The sequence below is a fragment of the Orycteropus afer genome, unplaced genomic scaffold (assembly GCF_000298275.1).
Source record: "Orycteropus afer afer isolate SDZICR_OR568_19922 unplaced genomic scaffold, OryAfe1.0 scaffold00072, whole genome shotgun sequence".
Lineage (NCBI taxonomy): Eukaryota > Metazoa > Chordata > Mammalia > Tubulidentata > Orycteropodidae > Orycteropus > Orycteropus afer.
Window position 1 is genome coordinate 4,977,001 of NW_006921659.1, and position 19,193 is coordinate 4,996,193.

General features: G+C 39.3%; 1 protein-coding gene across 1 annotated transcript in view; it reads right to left on the reverse strand.

The window, feature by feature from the left end:
* The window catches only part of AFG1L (AFG1 like ATPase), a 341,083-nt gene that overhangs the window by 261,550 nt on the left and 60,340 nt on the right, over nucleotides 1-19,193 (reverse strand). The window contains exon 3 of the mRNA XM_007940863.1: nucleotides 6,253-6,304. Within this exon, the coding sequence (XP_007939054.1) occupies nucleotides 6,253-6,304 (52 nt within the window). The remainder of the gene's footprint in view (nucleotides 1-6,252; nucleotides 6,305-19,193) is intronic.

Below are 19,193 nucleotides of genomic sequence, written 5' to 3' on the forward strand. Positions count from 1 at the left end.
AATGACATGAGACAAAGTATATGTGAACTGCTGTATGAAAAATGAATTTACTCTGTAAATCTTCACCCAAATCCTAATTAAAAAAATAAAATAAAATAAGGACTTTAGCATTTAGTTGGTCCAACACCTTTATTTTACAGATGAAGAGCCTCTGCCCCAGACAAATTAAGTGGTATGTCCAGGCTAATTCATGCTTGAGGTTTTACACTTGCTCTTTCCATGTTGTTCCCTAAGACTGGAGTACTCCCTTAGCCATCTCCTTCCCTCCACTTTGCTTGTCACCTTCTCATTATTTAAGACTCAGTATTTATGAAGTGACCTAACTAAAATAGCTCCTGACCAATTATTCTTGGAAGACTCATTAACAACCTGTGATATGCAGATGACACAAGTTTGTTTGCTGAAAGTGAGGATGGCTTGAAGCACTTACTGATGAAGATTAAAGACTACAGTCTGCAGTATGGATTACACCTCAATATAAAGAAAACAAAAATATCCTCACAAGTGGTCCAATAAACAGATTCATGGTGGATGGAGAAAAGGTTGAAGTTGTCAAGGATTTCCTATTACTTGGTTCTACAATCAACACCAATGGAAGCAACAGTCAAGACATCAGAGGATGTATTGCATTGGGCAAATATGCTGCAAAAGACCTCTTTCAAGTGACGAAAAGCAAAGATGTCTCCTTGAAGACTAAGGTGTGCCAAACCCAAGCCACGGTATCTTCAATCACTTCTTATGCATGTGAGAGCTGCACAATGAATAAGGAAGACCAAAGAAGAGCTGAAGCTTTGGAATTGTGGTGTTGGAGAAGAATGCTAAGAGTACCATGGTCTGCTAAAAGGACTAACAAATCTGTCCTGGAAGAAGTGTAGCCGGAATGCTCTTTGGAAGTGAGAATGGCCAGGCTTTATCTCACCTACTTTGGTCATGTTGTCAGAAGGAATCATTCCCTGGAGAAGGATATCATGCTTGGTAAAGTAGAGGGTCAATGCAGAAGGGGAAGGCCCTCAATGAGATGGATTGACACAGTGGCTGCAACAATGGGCTCAGGTATAGCAAGGATCTGAGGCTGGCACAAGACCAAGCAGTGTTTCATTCTGCCACACGTAGGGTCACTATGAGTCAGAGACCACTCGACGGCACCTAACAACAAGATGGCTATTATCAAAAAAGGAAATCATTAGGTGTATGCTTGCTAAATTCAGTTATTTACTCAACCATAAGGAGAAATGTAGTCCTGATATATGCTACAATATATATGAACCTTGAAAACATCATGATGAGTGAAACAAGTCATACAAGGACAAATATTTTAATGGTCCCACTTATATAATATATCTAGAACAGGGAAAGGTTAAGAGACTAAAGTTTACTAGTTAGGGGTATGCAAGAGAGGGACAAAGGAGGAGTCATTGCTTGGAGACACTGAGCTTCTGTTAATTGTGGTGGAATAATTTGGAAATGAACAGTGGTAATGGTTGAACAACATGATAAACATAACAAATGTCACTGAATTGTACATGTAAAAAGTATTGAATTGACAGATGTTCTGTTACATATATTTTTACCAAAATAAAATAATTTTTAAAAATTTAATACCTGTTCCCTAGGTCTGAACAAATAAGGCTTGAGAAGACATTCTCACTATGCTCCTATCCAGGGAGCCAAAGTAAATAAATAAATAAGAATTTGACCTGTCTTTTATTACCTAAGTTGTAAATATTCTAAACTAAACTGATTGTTGCTGTTTGTTAGGTGCTGTTGAATCATCTCCAACTCATAGTGACCCTATGCACAGCACAACAAAACATTGCCCAGTCCCATGCCAGCTCTACAATCCTTGCTATACTTGAGCTCATCACCACAGCCCCTGTATCTATCTATCTGGTTGAAGGCCTTCCCCTCTTTTGTCCACCCTCCACCTTACCAAGCATGACATCCTTCTCCAAGGAATGGTTCCTTCTGACAACATGACCAAAGTAGGTCAGATAAAGTCTGGCCATTCTCACTTTCAAGGAGCATTCTAGCTGCACATCCTCCAGGACAGATTTTTAGATCTTTTAGCAGTTCATGGCACTTTCAGCATTCTTTGCCAGCATCAACTTTTCTTCAGTCTTCCTTATTCATTGTCCAGCTCTCACATGCATATGAGGCAATTGAAAATACCACGGCTTGAGTCAGGCACTCTTTAGTCCTCAAGGAGACATCTTTGCTCTTCATCACTTGAAAGAAGTCCTTTGCAGCAGATTTGCCCAGTGCTATACGTCATCTGACGTCCCAACTGCTGCTGCCATCGGCATCGATTGTAGAACCAAGCAATGTGAAGTCTTCGACAACTTGTCTTTTCTCCATTTATCGTAATGCTATTTATAGGTCCAGTTGTGAGGATTTTTATTTTCTTTATATTGAGATGAAATCCATCTCAATATAAAGAGACTGTATTCTTCAATCTTCATCAGTAAGTGCTTCAAGTCATCCTCACTTTAAGCAAGCAAAGTTGTGTCGTCAGCATATCGCAGGTTGTTAGTGATTCTTCCTCCAATCCTGATGTCCATTCTTCTTCATACAGTCCAGCTTCTCGGATTATTTGCTCAGCATATAGACTGAATAAGTATGGTGAAAGGATACAACCCTGACACACTCCCTTTTTGATTTTAAACCATGCAGTGTCCCTTTGTTCTGTTCGAACAACAACCTTCTGATCTATGTACAGGCTCCTCATGAGTACAATTAAGTGTTCTAGAATTCCCATTCTTCTCAATGTTACCCATAATTCGTTACGATCCACACAATCAAATATTTTTGCATAGTCAATAAAACACAAGTAAACATCTTTCTGGTATTCTTTGCTTTCAGCTAAGATGCATCTGACATCAGCAATGATATCACTCATTCCACATCCTCTTCTGAATCCAGCTTGCATTTCTGGAAGTTCTCTGTCAATATACTGCTGCAGCTGTTTTTGAATTATCTTTAGTAAGACTTTACTTGCATGTGATATTAATGATATTGTTTGATAATTTCCACATTCTGTGGGATCACCTTTCTTTGAAATGGGAACAAATATGAATCTCTTCCAATCAGTTGGCCAGGTAGCTGTCTTCCAAATAACTTGGCATAGCCGAGTGACTATCTGTTCGTTGAAACATCTCAATGGGTATTCCATCAATTCCTAGAGCCTTGCTTTTCACCAATTGCTTCAATGCAGCTTCGACTTCTTCCTTCAATACTAATGATTTTGATCATATGCCAGCTCCTGAAATGGATGAACATCAACCAGGTCTTTTTGATACAGTGACTCTGTGTATTCCTTCCTTCTTCTTTAGATGCTTCCTGCATCATTCAATATTTTGCCCATAAATCTTTCAACATTGCAACTCGAGATTTACAATTTTTCTTCAGTTCTTTCAGCTTGAGAAATGCCAAGTGTGTTCTTCCCTTTTGGTTTTCTAACTCCAGGTCTTTGCACATTTCATTATAGTAATTGGCTTTGTGCTTGAGCTGCTCTTTGAAATCTGTTCAGCTCTTTCATCTTGTCATTTCTTCCAGCTGCTTTAGCTACTCTCCACCCAATGGCAAGTTTCAGAGTCTCTTCTGACATCTATTTTGGTCTTTCCTTCCTTTGTTGCCTTTTTAATGACCTCTTGCTTTCTTCATGGATGATGTTCTTGATGTCATCCCATAATTCTTCTGGTTTCCAGTCACTGGTGGTCAATGCATCAAATCTATTCTTTAGAAGGTCTCTAAATTCAGGAGGGATATATTCAAGGTCATATTTTGGCTCTCATGGACTTGTTTTAATTGTCTTCAACTTCAAGTTGAACTTGCATATGAGCAGTAGATAGTCTGTTCCACAATCAGCTCCTGGCCTTGATTATGAACTAATTTTATTCACCAAAATGTTCATCTCACTTCCTATTTCAGAATTCTTTTCTCTCCCCCTCTCTATATTATGAAGATATTTCTAAACATTCATATGAATTACTTTTATTGCACCTCCCTTCAATTAGTTAGAGTATGTCAGTATTTTCCAAACTAAAATCCAGTAACTTTCATATGGCTTTGTTTTATTGTGTTTTTAAATTCTTTTGCAGAAGTAGAAGCAGCCATACTTTGCTAACCATGTCCATTTATGGTTAAGTGGTTAAGGTAACAGGAGAAACAAAGATGTTGAATGTAGCAATGACTGAACATGAAAGTGATAATACAGGAAGTAAATGTTCTCAAGAGGCAAAGAATAAGACCCAACAACAAATTAAGATCTGTGAGAAGAGCTCAAAGGTGCAGACATGTAAAACTGACTAAGTTAAGCACCTGGTACAAATTGCATTCTCAATAAGAAGTATACATTGGTACTAACAATACCAATTTACCAACTGGTAAATTGAGAAGAAGAAATACTTGAGCTTCTTCCACATTTTTACCATCTATTGTTAAAACCAAAGGAGCTCTGGTGGTGCAGTGGTTAAAGCGTTTGACTGCTAACTGAAAGGTTGGCAGTTCAAACCCATAAGTGGCTCTGCAGGATAAAGATGTGGCATTCTGCTTCCATAAAGATTACAGCCTTAAAAATCTTTTAGGGCATTTCTCTTCTGCCTTTACAGGGTCACTATTAGGAGCTCTGGTAGCATAGTGCCTAAGGCACTTGACTGCTAACCAGATGGCTGGCAGTTCAAACCCACCAGCCACTCCTCGGAAGGAAGGTTGGGCAATCCACTTCTACAGTGATACTGCCTCTGAAACCCAAGGAGGGGTTGCTATGAGTTGGGTCTGACTCGATGGCACATAACAACAACAACAACAGCAGTCAGAATTGTAGCAGATGCTTTGGTTTGGTATTTTTAAAATCCTGTATCTGATAAGGGTTCAATATCCAGAATATATAAAGAACACATTACAACTTAACAACACAAACACAAACAACCCGACTGAAAAATAGGCCAAGGAATCAAATAGTCATTTCAAGAACTTCAAGAATTTCAAGGGGCAATCTCTATAACTCACTTTTGTGAACTAAATGATTATTTTTTTAATTAGATTAGTTAAATCAATAAAAGTAAGACAGAAAAAGAACAGTTTTATTTTTAAGGTACTATAACTACTTACTCAATTCCCTATTTTCTTTTTCTATTGTCCTGAAATGTTTACTAATAAAATAAACCCTGCCACCATCCTCTCATAACACAGCTTGATTAGGCTATAAGAGTTCCTGAAGCTTGCTTATTAGTCAAGGAAAAACTGATCTTTTACATATAATTGTGAGTTTGAGTATGCCAATAAAAGAAATGATTGACAAGTAAGAGGACAGTAAAGCACATAAAGTAGAAGCCACCTTCACGTCAGTGAACATGCATCATCAGGGAGAAGCCTAGGACTAGCAGAAAAGGAATGTGTTTGAAAGAAATGGAACCCAGAAAGCAGGTCATTTCAGCAGGAATGAGGTCAGAGAAGAAGCAGGACATTAACTGGTTAACAAAATCTAGAAAATAAGTGAGAGTTCAGAAGGTTTCCAGCAAAACACAGTTATTTGTATCCAATCTACGTAACTGGGAGACTAAAGAAATGTCATCCATTATGAGTTAAGTGCTCTGGTAGCGTAGTGCCTAAGACATGTGACTGCTGACCAGAAGACTGACAGTTCAAATCCACCAGCCACTCCTCAGAAGGAAGGTTGGGCAATCTGCTTCTGTAGTGATACTGCCTCAGAAATCCAGGGAGGGGTCACTATGAGTCGGGGCCGACTCAACAGCACATAACAACTACAACAACTAAATACTAAAAGATAATAAGTAATAAAGTAAATATAACTAATAAATAATAAACTAAAGATAAGTGATTATATTATGAATAAAAATATTCATAAAAATTAAAAGTAAAAAAAGAGCAGCTTATTTTTTTAAATGCATTAAGCTGTCTCAAACAGCACTGAGTAATGAGATTCTGATCTATCCAATAATCTATCGAGGGATGATTTCTCTCTCTGAGCTCAGCCTGCTTTATAAATCAATAATGTTTGCACCCTAACATACAAATTAATCCTGCCTGTAACTGCTGTTACATCCTAGGAGAAGTAAAAGTGAAGCCTGTGATAGCTCTGCTATCTTTACCCCACCCCCACCCCAACATTACCCTGCCTCATCCCATTCCCAAGGTAGTATAGATCTGAAGGATGGGAATGGATGTTATCTTACTGATAGAAGGCTGGGAAATGTTCTGTTTGAGCCACTCAAAATTCGTTAACACACTTACCAACATCTCCATAAACATACAATCCTCTTGGAGGCTTCCTCCTTGAAAAAAGCTGAAAATTAAGAACAAATCATAAATCACTAATATGGAAATCATTAAAAATAATCATATACAGTGTACGTAGTTGTGCTAAATACAGGACTAAGATGGGCTATTATATTTAATAAGTAATAATATTTTTTCCTTTCATGTAAAAGACCATGAAGAACAACTTTAATAAAGGTGACAATAAACACAGTAACCCACTGAAGTCACAGTACTTGAATTTTCATCCTTGCACCACTTAACCAGTTACTGACAAGTCCACTCTGACTCATGTGACCCCAAGTGTTCCGGAAAAGAACCATACTCCATAGGTTTTCTGAAGTAGATTACCGGGCCTTTATTGCAAAGTACCTTGGCAGATTCTAACCTCCAACCTTTCAGTTACCAGCCAAGTACACTAACGTTTACACCACCCAATGACTTCCTGTATGACTTACTAACCATATAATCTTCCCCCTCTTCCCAACTGGGAACCCCTAAAACAGCAATTTACCTTATTCCCAACAAGCGAGAGTTTAGAAGAGTCTTTCTGGAGAAACGAAATGATCTCCACAGAAAAGTTCTGAAGGCACTATAAAGTATGAGCCTCTCTTGAAGAAAGAGTCAAGTCTACCCGATCATCTACCAAGCCCACCAGCCAATGAACCTCTTAGGATGGAACTTTCAATCAGCTTTTAGTACCTTGAAATGACATAAAAATGAACTGATAGCCAAGAATCAATAGAAATTTGGAAAAAAAAAACTTTGAAGATGAAAGTTGGAGACCAGAAAAATACACAGAGGAGAAAAAATTGGAGGAAACAGACTACGCAGACAGCAAAAGAAAACTTCAAAAATAAAACTGTAATCAATATAATTAATATGCTGAGAAAAATAAGAGAAGCTATTACAACCATAAAGCACAAACAAAATGCTATTTTTAAAAAAGGAACATTAAGAACAAAAGAGAGCACTTTGAAATTTACAATAAAGTTTAGCAGAAATAAAACTTCAGGAGAAGGATTTTGTTGTTGTTATGTGCCATCGAGTCAGACCTGACTCATAGTGACCCCTCCTTGGGTTTCCTGGGTTTCCGAGGCAGTATCACTACGGAAGTAGATTGTCCCATCTTCCTTCCAAGGAGTGACTGGTGGGTTTGAACCTCTAGCCTTCTGGTTAGCAGTCAAGTGCCTTAGCCACTATGCTACCAGAGCTCCCAGGAGAAGGATTAGAAGATAAATTTAAGGAATGTTTCAAAAAGTACAACAAATAAACAGCAGCGATAAAAGATGGAAAATACAAGAAAATCTGAGGATTAATTCAGAGCTAACACCTGACAAAAAGAGATTCCAGAAAGAAAGAACAAAGAAATAAAGTGATGAGGACACTATCTAAGAAATAATGCAAGGATTTTCTCAGAACCAAAGGACTTGATTTCTAGATTGGGAGGGCCAACCTAGTGCCCAGCAAAATGGGCATAATTGCCCATACCGAGTCATAACACTGTGAAAATTTCAGAACACCGGGAATAGAAAGAAGATCCTACAAACTCCTGAGGACGGAGGTAATGGGAGGAGAGAAACAGGTGACAAACAGTGGATAAATACTTGAGGAAACTGGAGAGAAAAATGTTTCAGTCTAATTCAGGCAATGAAGAACCGGCATTTCATACACAAACAAACCAGTTGCTGTCAAGTCAGTTCAAGCTCATGAGACCCGTGTGTCAGAGGAGAATTGTGCTCCAGAGGCTCTTCAGTGGCTTCTCTTCTGAGGTCCTCTGGATGGACTCAGACTTCCAATCTTTTGCTTAGAAGATGAGCACATTAACCAGCTTCACCACCAGAGATTCCATACAGGGGCTCAAAAACTACCCACCCAGAAAGAGGAAAGCATAGACTCAGAAAACAAAGAAGATCCCGGGGAAGGGAGGCACTGGTGGGATGGAGGGTTGCTTCAGGACCACCACAGAGCAGCAGGTCAAGAAGGCAATCAAGTCCAGACCAGATCAGGACGGAGGGCTCTAAGGGAGAAACAAAATGCAGGGAGCTTCTCTTTACCTGATATTATTATCAATCTAAATAACCATCCTGAATGTTTTATTATATTTCGAAGAGTAACCTTCAAACCTGGCAGCAGTTGCTAGACACCTGTGTAAAAAACCCAGGTAAGCCATAGCAGAGAGAATTCAGAGGATAAAAGCAGAAAGAAGGTTATACCACTTAGCACCAACAAGAGTAGTCAATATTTTGGCAGAGAACATTCTCAAAAACCATTCATTTAAGGATCTAATTAATAGTGGTTTTGCTTTGGTTCTGAATCCATGGATCCACTCTAATCTGCCTCAGAAGCCTCTCTCCCTTTCCTGTTACTCTTAGCTTTCTCTACTAAATCCAGCCCTGACCCCAGCATGCCTCTCCTAGACCTGGCCACGGCTTAGGCCAAACAAAACGATCCTCTTTGCTTAGGTTCTATCATCTGGGAGGGCTTCCTTGTGTTTCTCTGCCTATTAACACTCCATCTATTCTTAAATCTCAACTGAAAACAGATTTCTATTCCTGCCAAAAATTTTCTTGTTCTGCTGTTTTATATGAAACATCCTTGTGCATTGGTTATTCTATTTCTGACTTGCCAGAAAAACTGTTATGCTCTTAAACAATTTTAGAACACCATCAAATTAGAAAACTTACATAAAGTCTAATAATCTCTAAGCATATTCTACGTATTAGAAATCTTTTGAAACAACATTCTGTATTAGGTAACTGAGAGTGTCATCATGATTCATAATTCTTTGCAACACATTTTGCAAAAATAGTTCAGGACCCACTGTTGTTGTTGTTGTTGATACTCATACTTGGGTTTCGAAGCAGTATCACTACAGAAGTAGACTGCCCAACCTTCCTTCCAAGGAGTGGCTGGTGGGTTTGAACTGCCAGCCTTCTGGTTAGCAGTCAAGTGCCTTAGGCACTACACTACTAGAGCTCCCAGGGCCTACTGTAGCACTATTCAAATGATATCATCAATATATACTGAATTAATGAAGTTCAAGGCAAAAAAAAAATTAACCAAGATGGGAGAAAAGAGAAATCGATGCTGCCAACAAAAATAGCACTCAGGCTTCTCTCTTCTGTTTTACCCAATTAGTAACATATATTTAGAAAGGGCATTTGGCAAATATCATATTTCATTATATATTACATACATAATTTATGTTATATTTACGGTAATAGTTAGAAATGATAAAAGGATACTGTTGCAAAGCAGAAGATTCTTCAAATATCTAAGATGGCAAACACCCAGTATGAAATGAATACTGTTTAAGTTGCAGATTTTACAGCAAATAAATTGATAAACAAAATGGATGCCCCTCTAGCAATATGTATACTATGTACTCCAAGTAGTTTTAATAAAATTTCAATCTCTCAATATTACTGAAAGTATTTTAAGGGATTTAAGAATCTATACTTTAAAGGGAAAATCAGAGAATTGAATGGAAAACAGTAAAACTATTTTGAAGGCTGTAAAATGGATTCTAAATAAATGTTAAATTCTTTATTAATAGTAGTGGTTTCAGGGAGAGTTAGGGTCACCCAGTTTTCTTCAAATTGACTGTAACTCACAGGAACCCACATCTTTTACGTGATCCTTATTTACATTTTCTCACAACTTACTCTGTTTTTCAGTTCTATTAAATTGCTTACTATTGATGCTTTAATCTAATTTGTTCCCACACGTAACTATACCATGAATTCTGCCTGCATTGCTCCTCCCCGCTGGTTATTCACAAGCTTCCCTCCCCAGGTGACTCCTCCATCCTGTGCTCCAGGAGGCTAGCCTTGAAGGATGCCCTCTGGCTGGGTTCTCTTGGTGGGAGGCTATTTTTAGGAGATAGAAGGAAGGAGAATCTCAGAAATTCAGGTCTTTCTTTCCTTTTTCCTCCCTGCTGAGTCTCACTGGCAGAGCTGCATCTCTCCCCAGCCATCACATAGTCCAGCCCTCAAGACACCAGCTCTCACCAAGTCCTTCCTTTACCCCACTATCCCTTTGTTGCCTTAGACCTGCCCACACCTCTCTAAGTAGCTGCTTTATTTAGTCTTTATTTGAAACATGCAATAAATTGTTTCCTACCAGTATTCTGATACATCACAATCCTCAAAACTTACATAGTTAATGTTAGACTCAGAATTGAAAGTCTAAATTTGAATCAGTTTCTCTACCCACCAGCTGTAAGATCAGCCATAAATTATTTGACCGTTTTGTAGCTTAGATAACTTGTAAAATAGGATGATGGCACCTCTTCTAATGGGTTTGTGATGCGGATCCAATGACACTGCACTATAGAGTATGCAGATGACAAACTTAAGGATGATGGTGGAAGACAGGGATGACCTCTCTCTCTCACCTATTATCAACAGGTACACTAAATACAAAAGAGCAAAAGAGTACTGGAGTTAGAGCAAAAAATGATCTGGTATTTATTAGCTATATGGCCCTGCTATTTATTAGCTACTATTTGGTCTCCTCAAAGTTGACTCAAAAGGAGCTATCTATTTCTCTATTTTATTAGCTATGTGACCCTGAGTAAGCCATGTCAACTCTCTGATCCACTATTTCCTTATCTGTTGGCTGCAGGGCACAGCACAGGGGAGTTTCCAGGCATGGCCCACCTCCACAAACCTAATCACAAGGCCCACTTGCTCACAAAGAAGAAAGCAAACTTCACATGCTTATTGATACTTATTATCATCCAAACTTGTGGACCATAAAAAAGAAACATCACACTCTTGGACACACCGCTCTCAAAGATCTGAACAACATGATCAATAAGCTCTAGCTATTTTACATCTTATACCAAGAATATAAGCATACAAGAAATCAAGAATACATTCAAGAACACATGGACCATGACCTCATTTACCCTGAGATCAGAAGTGGATGGTGCCCAAACTACCACTACTGGCCATTCTCATCAGGCCACAATAGACAGACCCTGATAGAATGGGAGAAAATGTGGAACAGAACTTCAAATTCCTGGAAAAAAAAAAAAAAAAGTAGACAAAAGGACCCCCTGAGACTATTGCCCTGAGATACTGTTCAAACCCTGAACTGAAACTAACTTCTGAGGTCACCACTATAGTTGTTGTTGTTACTGCTGTTAGGTACCACTGAGTTGGTCCTGACTTATGGCAAACCTATGTACAGCAGAACAAAACACTGCCCACTTCTGAGCCATCCTCACAATTATTGCCATGCTTAAGCCCACCACTGCAGCCCTGTGTCCAATCTATCTGATTGTGGCTCTTCCCCTTTCTCGTTGACCTTCCACTTTACCAAGCATGATATCCTTCTCCAGAGACTAGTACCTTCTGACAACATGATCAAAGTGTGTGAAACGAAGTCTGGCCATTCTCACTTCTAAGGAGCATTCCATATGTACTTCCTCCAAGATAGATTTGTTTGTTATTCTAGCAGTCCATGGTACATTCAATATTCTTCACCAACACCACAATTCAAATGCATCAGTTCTTCTGTGGTCTTCCTTATTCATTGTCCAGCTATCACATGAATGTAAGGCTATAGAAAATACCATGCCTTGGGGCAGAAAAACTTTAGTCTTCAAAGTGACATCGTTGCTCTTTAACATTTTAAAGATTCTTTTGCAGCAGATTTGCCCAGTGCTATATGCCATTTGATTTCTTAATGGTCACTTCCATGGGCATTGATTATGGATCCAAGTAAAATGAAATCCTTGAATTTAATCTTCTCTCCATTTATCATGATGTTGCTTATTGGTCCAGTTGTGATTTTTGTTTTCTTTATGATGAAGTGTAATCCACACTGAAGGCTATATTCTTTGATCTTCATCAGTGAATGCTTTAAGTCCTCTTCACTTTCAGCAAGGAAGTTTGCATCACCCGCATATCACAGGTTGTTCATGAGTCTTCCTCCAATTCTGATGTCATGTTCTTCTTCACATAATCCAGGTTCTTGGATTATTTGATCAGCAGACAGATTGAATGAGTATAGTGAAAGGATACAATCCTGATGCAAACCTTTTCTGATTTTAAACCAAGAAGTATCCCCTTGTTCTGCTTGAACAATTGCCTCTTGATCTATGTACAGGTTCCTCTTAAACACAATGAACCCACTGCCATGGAGTCAATTCTGACTCATAATGACCCTTTTTGAAGTGTTCTGGAATGTTAGCCATAATTTATTATGCTTCACACAGTCAAATGCATTTGCATAGTCAATAAAGCACAGGTAAACATCTTTCTAGTATTCCCTGCTTTCAGTTCAGCCAAGATCCATCTGACATCAGCAACGATATCCCTCACTATACACCCTCTTCTGATTCTGGCTTGAATTTCTGCCAGTTCCCTGTCAATATACTGCTGCAAGCATTTTTTTATTTATCTTCAGCAAGAGTTTACTTGTGTGTGATATTAATGATACTGTTCAATAATTTCCACATTCTGTTGAATCACCTTTCTTTGGAATGGGCACAAATAGCAATTTCATCCAATTGGTTGGCCAGGTAGTTGCCTTCCAAATTTCTAGGCATAAACTAATGAGTACCTCCAGCAAAGCATCTGTTTGTTGAACCATCTCAAAGAGTATTCCATCAATTCCTCAAGCTTAGTTTTTTGCCAATTCCTTCAGTGCAGCTTGGACTTCGTCCTTCAAGACCATCAGTTCTTGATTATATGCTACCTCCTGAAATGGTTGAATGTTGGCCAGATCTTTTTGGTACAGTGACTCTGTGTTTTTCTTTCCAACTTCTTTTGATGCTTCCTGTAGCATTTGGTATTTTTTTCTTCAGTTTTTCAGCTTGAGAAATGTCAAACGTGTTATTCCTTTCGATTTTCTAAGTCCAGATCTTTGCACATTTCATTATAATACTTTACTTTGTCTTCTCAAGGTGCCCTTTGAAATGTTCTGTTCAGTTCCTCTACATCATCATTTCTTCCATTTGCTTTACAGGCTCTCTATTCAAACACAAGTTTCAGAATCTCTTCTGACTTCCATTTTGGTCTTTTGTTCCTTTCCTATCTTTTTAATGGCCTTATTGGCTAAATGTGGTGGCTTGCATGTTGTGATGATGCTAGAAGCTATGCCACCAGTATTTCAAACACCAGTAGGGTCACCCATAGTGGACAAGTTTCAGTGGAGATTGCCCAACCTTCCTTCCGAGGAGTGGCTGGTGGGTTTGAACCACCAGCCTTCTGGTTAGCAGTCAAGTGCCTTAGGCATTATGCTACCAGAGCTCCTAAGAAGATCAGATGGCGGTCAATAAACAGGATTATACTCTAGATCAAAGATAGACTCAGATGAGGCTAATCTTGCACAGATAATTAGTAATACAAAATACCCACAATTGTTACAGAAGCAACCTAAGACAGACATAGAGCTATCCCTGATAGACAGCCAGACACTGTGAGAGAGAGAACCACTGGACCTGCTGACTCAGGACTATAGTGTTGGGGGACACCAGACTTAACTGGAACAACAAAATACATAAAAGTCTTGTTCCAGAACCTAATTTGGTGACTAGTGAGTGGGGTCTTAAAAGCTTTCAGGCAGCCATCTAAGATGCAGCTAATGGTCTCCTATCATTGGAAGTGAAGAAGAGTGAAAAAAAACCAAGGGCATTTGGAAACAATCAGCCTTAGGGCATGATGGACCTCAAGACCAGAAGAACTGCTGCTAATGGCCAGCTACCAATGCCAACCACATGGGAAGGGATCATAACTGGAGCTATTGGACAGAGTGGGAGGAAAAATGTGGAACAAAATTCAAAAACAAAATAATGACTAGAATCACTGCTCAGATGGAGTCTGGTGGGACCCCCAAGACCACGGCCTTGGGACACACTTCAGCCCTGGGATAAAACTCACTCCCAAGGGCTGGCTCTCAGCTCAACAGTAAATAAGACTTACATACAGAACACTCAACCTAGGGTGATGTACTCAACCTATTCTACGGAGATATATCCCTCGGAGCAATCAGCCATGGGCACCAGAGGGGCAACATTCAAACAAAAGAAAAGCAGAACACACAGGAGTGCATAACTGTGAAGGGTGCAGGGAGGAGGGGAGTTACTGGGAAGGGAGAGGAGGAGAGTGGGTTAGGGTTGGGGATGGTAATTAGGGAGTGAAACCAAATGTACACGAAATGTTGAATATAAAAAAATTCTGCCCTGTAAATTTGCACCTAAAGCACAATTTAAAAACTAACTAAATAAATAAATAAAATGTCTTCCTGTGAATTTATTTTTACTACACTGAAGTGATGAAAGTATTCCCAAGCAATAAATAAGCCAAAGGGAAAAGAGGAATACATTTAAAATACTTAAATTAAAATTTTGGTGTTCCGGTTATCTCTGTGCTGCTCTGACAAGAATATACCACCAGTGGGATGACTTGAACAAACAGGAGCTAATTCTCTCACGGTTTCAAGGCTTTAAGTCCAAGTTGAAAGTGCCAAGCTCTAGGGGCTGGGTGAAAGCCTCTCAACCTTGGCTTCAGCTCTGCTTCCTGCTCTAGGCCCACTGAAGCTAGAGGCTTTTCTTCACTCAGACAGCTGGTGGCTGCTGAGGCTGACAAGCCCAAGGTTGACACGTAAAAAGGCACAGTCCTGATGTCACCAAACCACATGGCAGGCCATTAATTCAAGTCAACTGAAAGTCCCAAGGTCAGCAGAGCATGGTAGGCTGTTAAACAACCACACAGCTACATGCAGGGTTCAAGCATGCCATAAGCTAGAGACCATTCCCAAAACTGTTTCTTATATACGGAAAGCAGACCACATAACCAAAGCAGGTACGCAGCTGCTCCAATAGATTCCACCATGGAGTTAATTACCAATCCCACCATGGGGAATAACTAAATCCAGCTGCCCAGCCACTCAACCAGCCCAGCCAAGTTGACACACAAACTTAACCACCACATTTGGCTAGCAAAAAATTTCTAAAAATGGCAAATAATAAACTGCAAAAATTTTGTAAAATTTATTGCAGACACAACTTTATTTCTTTAATAAACAAAGAGATTTTATAAACCAGTAAGAAAAACATTAATAGCCTAATTAAAAATGCAAAGAACATCAACAGCCAATTGACTGAAAAAGAAATATTCATTTATTCATTGCTTACCTGAATTCAAATTTCACTGGATGTACTGTATTGTTATTTGTCCTTGCTAAATCTAGTAACCATATCAATTAGACAATATTGTTAAATTACTGTTAAATTTCTTGGGTATGATAACAGTATTAACCATTAGTCGATCTAAGCATATTGTTGAAATGTTTCATAATAAAAAGTTGTTGGTAAGGTGACTCATTACTGTATTTTCTTTACTTTTGAACTAAAACTAAAACTTCTAATGCATATCAAGAGTATCAAGAACTTTTCCAAGAATATTTGCATTAACTGCTTTCAAAACTGTTACCAAACTATTATTTTATTTTAACTGCTACAAGCTAAGAGTACATGTCATCTATCATTCCAAACATTTTTATGTAATGATTTTAACTGTACCTTTTGTTTCCTGTGATATTAAAATTTTAGCATTAAAAACTGATCAAAGGTGATTCTCATAAAGTTATCAATTAAAATACCATGTCCTCTGTCCTTCTGTATTACTATCTACCTGCTACCCCAGAGTAATTTCCATTAGCACAATTAGATAATAAGAGTGGTGGTGTTAAAATAAAAAGTGTTGTTTTCAATTTCTTTAAAATGCAGGCATACTACTTTTCTTGTTTCCCCCACTCCCTGAACCACTCCATTATCTCCCAAATGACAGAATCAGAGACAATGATTCCAGCTGGAATGCTGAGTTTAATTACATCTCTTAAAAACTGGCATTTTATCATTCTCAACATAGACAAATTTTTTATAAAAGTAGATGACTTCAGTTTCTAAGAAAATCTTTAAAAACTGAAAAGCTGAACTATATGTTAGCACCCATACATTCTCTTTAAGTGAAAATCTGTTTTTAAATACCTTTAGCGGATTTGCAAAAAAACTCTCTGCAACCTAAAGTACACCAATTTGTTCAGTTTTCTAGTATAATTAAGCCTATTTAAGTATCTAAATAACTAACTAGAGGTTTGACTCTACAAGTTAGATTCAGAAGTAGCTCAGTTTCTGATTATCACAGACCTTGAAGATGCAAATTACTTTTTAAGGCCTCATACATTAAAACAACATTTGTAAGTGTCTGTGTGTGCCACACAGTTCCTGAATGGTTAATGCACTCAGTTGCTGTCAAAAAGATTGCAGGTTTGAGTCTACCCAGAGGTGCCTCAAAAGGAAGTCCTGGCAATATACTTCTAAAATATGAGCCACTGAAAAGCCTACAGAGCACATTTCTACTCTGACACACATGGAATCATTATGAGTCAGAACTGACTCAACAACAACTATTGGTGATGGTGGTGTACATGTGCCCCTGGGAGACAAAGGACAGGAGGCAATTTCTCCAACAAATCCTTCATGTTCACTCACTCCTAACTGCCACTTTTATTCTAGAATAACTCTGGCAAAGCCATGGTAAGTCTGGTCTACCCTAAACCAAAACCAAAGCATGCTGCCACTGAGTGGATTCCAACTCATAGCAATCAGGTAAGACAGAACAGAACGACCCTACTGGGTTTCCGAGGCCATAAATCTTTACAGAAGCAGAATGCCACACCTTTCTCATATGGAGCAGCTGATGGCTTCAAACCTCCAACCTTTAGCTTAGCAGCCAAGCACTTAATCACTATGCCACCAGGGCTCCTTTGGTCTACCCTAGTCCACCACTAATTCAGAGGGGATGTCCAGGATATAAGTATAATTTCCAAATCAATCTAGAGTCCACCAAAAGGAAGATGTGGGCACTATCCCTCAGTCTAACCCTACTGAGGTTCTGAAATTGAGTAATTAAACTGGCATCTTCTGGGTTAGCTAAGAATTGACCATAAGGAGGAAAAGAGGAGGTATACACATTCACAGAGAGATGCAAGGATATAAGAACTATACTCTCACACAGAGCCGTGGATAGGTTCACAGTCACCCCCAAGAAATGCTTTTTGAAAAGTCAGCAGAAATTTATTTTGTGTAACTTCAATGATGACTTTATTATATACTCATTATTTCATTCATTCCACAAACATGGCTTGAACATTGAGCACCTGCTTTGTGGCAGGTAGTAAGCTGGGCTCTGCAGACCCAAAAGACAACGACAAAGATGCAATATTTATCAGAGGAGCATGTGGTTACCTAACCCAAGTCATGCACCTAACCCAAGACATACTATTTTCAATCACCTCATATGCATGTGAAAGCTGAACAATGAATAAGGAAGACCAAAGAAGAGATGATGCTTTTGAGTTGTGGTGTTGGTAAAGATTACTGAAAGTACCATGGACTACCAGAAAAACAAACAAATATGTTCTGGAAGAAGTGTAGCTGGAATGTTCCCTGGAAGCGAGAATGGCCAGACTTCATCTCACCAACTGTTCTGGTTACCCAGTGCCTCTCTGAGAGGAATATACCACAAATGGGATGCTTGAACAAACAGGAGCTTATTCTCTTACAGTCTGGAGGTTTTAAGTCTGAGTTCAAAGTGCCAGGCTCTAGGGGCTGGGTGAAAGCCCCTCAACCTTGGGCTTCAACTCTGCCTCCTGCTCCCGGCCCACTGGAGCTAGAGGCTTTTCTTCACTCAGCTGCTGGTTGATAATTAAAAGCTCAAGGTTGATAAGTAAAAAGACACAGTCCCAATGTTACCAAACCACATGGCAGGCCATTAATTCGAGCCCATTGAAAGTCCCAGGGTTGGCAGAGCATGGCAGCCTGCTAAATAACAACTCCGCTACATGCAGAGTCCAAGCTTGCCATAAGCTAAAGAACATTCTCTAAGGGTTCTCCTTATATACAGGAAGCAGACCACATCCCTAAGGTAGCTACTCAGCTGCTTGTGGTAGAGCCTACCACGGAGTTGATTACCAGTCTCATCAAGGGGAATACTACATCCAGCTGCCCAGTCACTCAACCAGGGTAGCTGACAAAGATAACTACCACACTGACTTTGGTCATATTGTCAGAAGGGACCATCCCTAGAGAAGGACATCAAGCTTGGTAAAGTAGAGGGTCAGCAAAAAAGGGAAAATCCTTCAACAAGATGGACTGACACAGTGGCTGCAACAATGAGCTGAGATACAGGAAGGATTGTGAGGCTGGCGCAGGACTGAGCAGTGTTTTGTTCTATTGTACACAGTGTCACTATGAGTCAAAGCTGATTTGACAGCACCTAACAACATATGGTCACCAGAAGGGCAAGATGAGAAGAGTGGGTCAGCCTTAGCAAAATCCTGAGGCAAGAGAAGTCATATCCAAGGAACAAGTACTCACTATGGCTGGAGCTTTTACTGTCAGAAGGGAAAAAGCTGCCAGAAAAAGATGGCTTGAAGCAGGCACCAGCCTTTCAAGGACCTTGTAGAACCTGCTAATGTGTCTGTACTTTATCCTGGGGGCACAGAGAAACCATAAGCAGGAGAATAGCATGATCAGATATATGTGTCAGAAATAGCATTCATGCTATAGACTAGAGCCAGGTGAATAGGGGAAAACTGGTGACAAGGACACCACTAAGAAAGACATAATGATAAGTGACAGCAGTAGATAATGGGGAGATGTGCTGAAAAGACCGTAGGAATACTAACTGAAACCTTACTGGGAAGGAGGGTCTGAATAGACAAATGTTTATATGGTTCTTTTAGATTAGAACAGTACATAAACAAGGCAGTTTTTTAGCAAGCCCCTCCCTGCTCTTCTACCCTTGCCCCCATCTGCTCCACTGACTGGCTATCCCAGTGGCCAGGCAGAGATGTGGCTCCAGGAGAAATACAGAGGGGGCTTTTTTTTTTTTTTT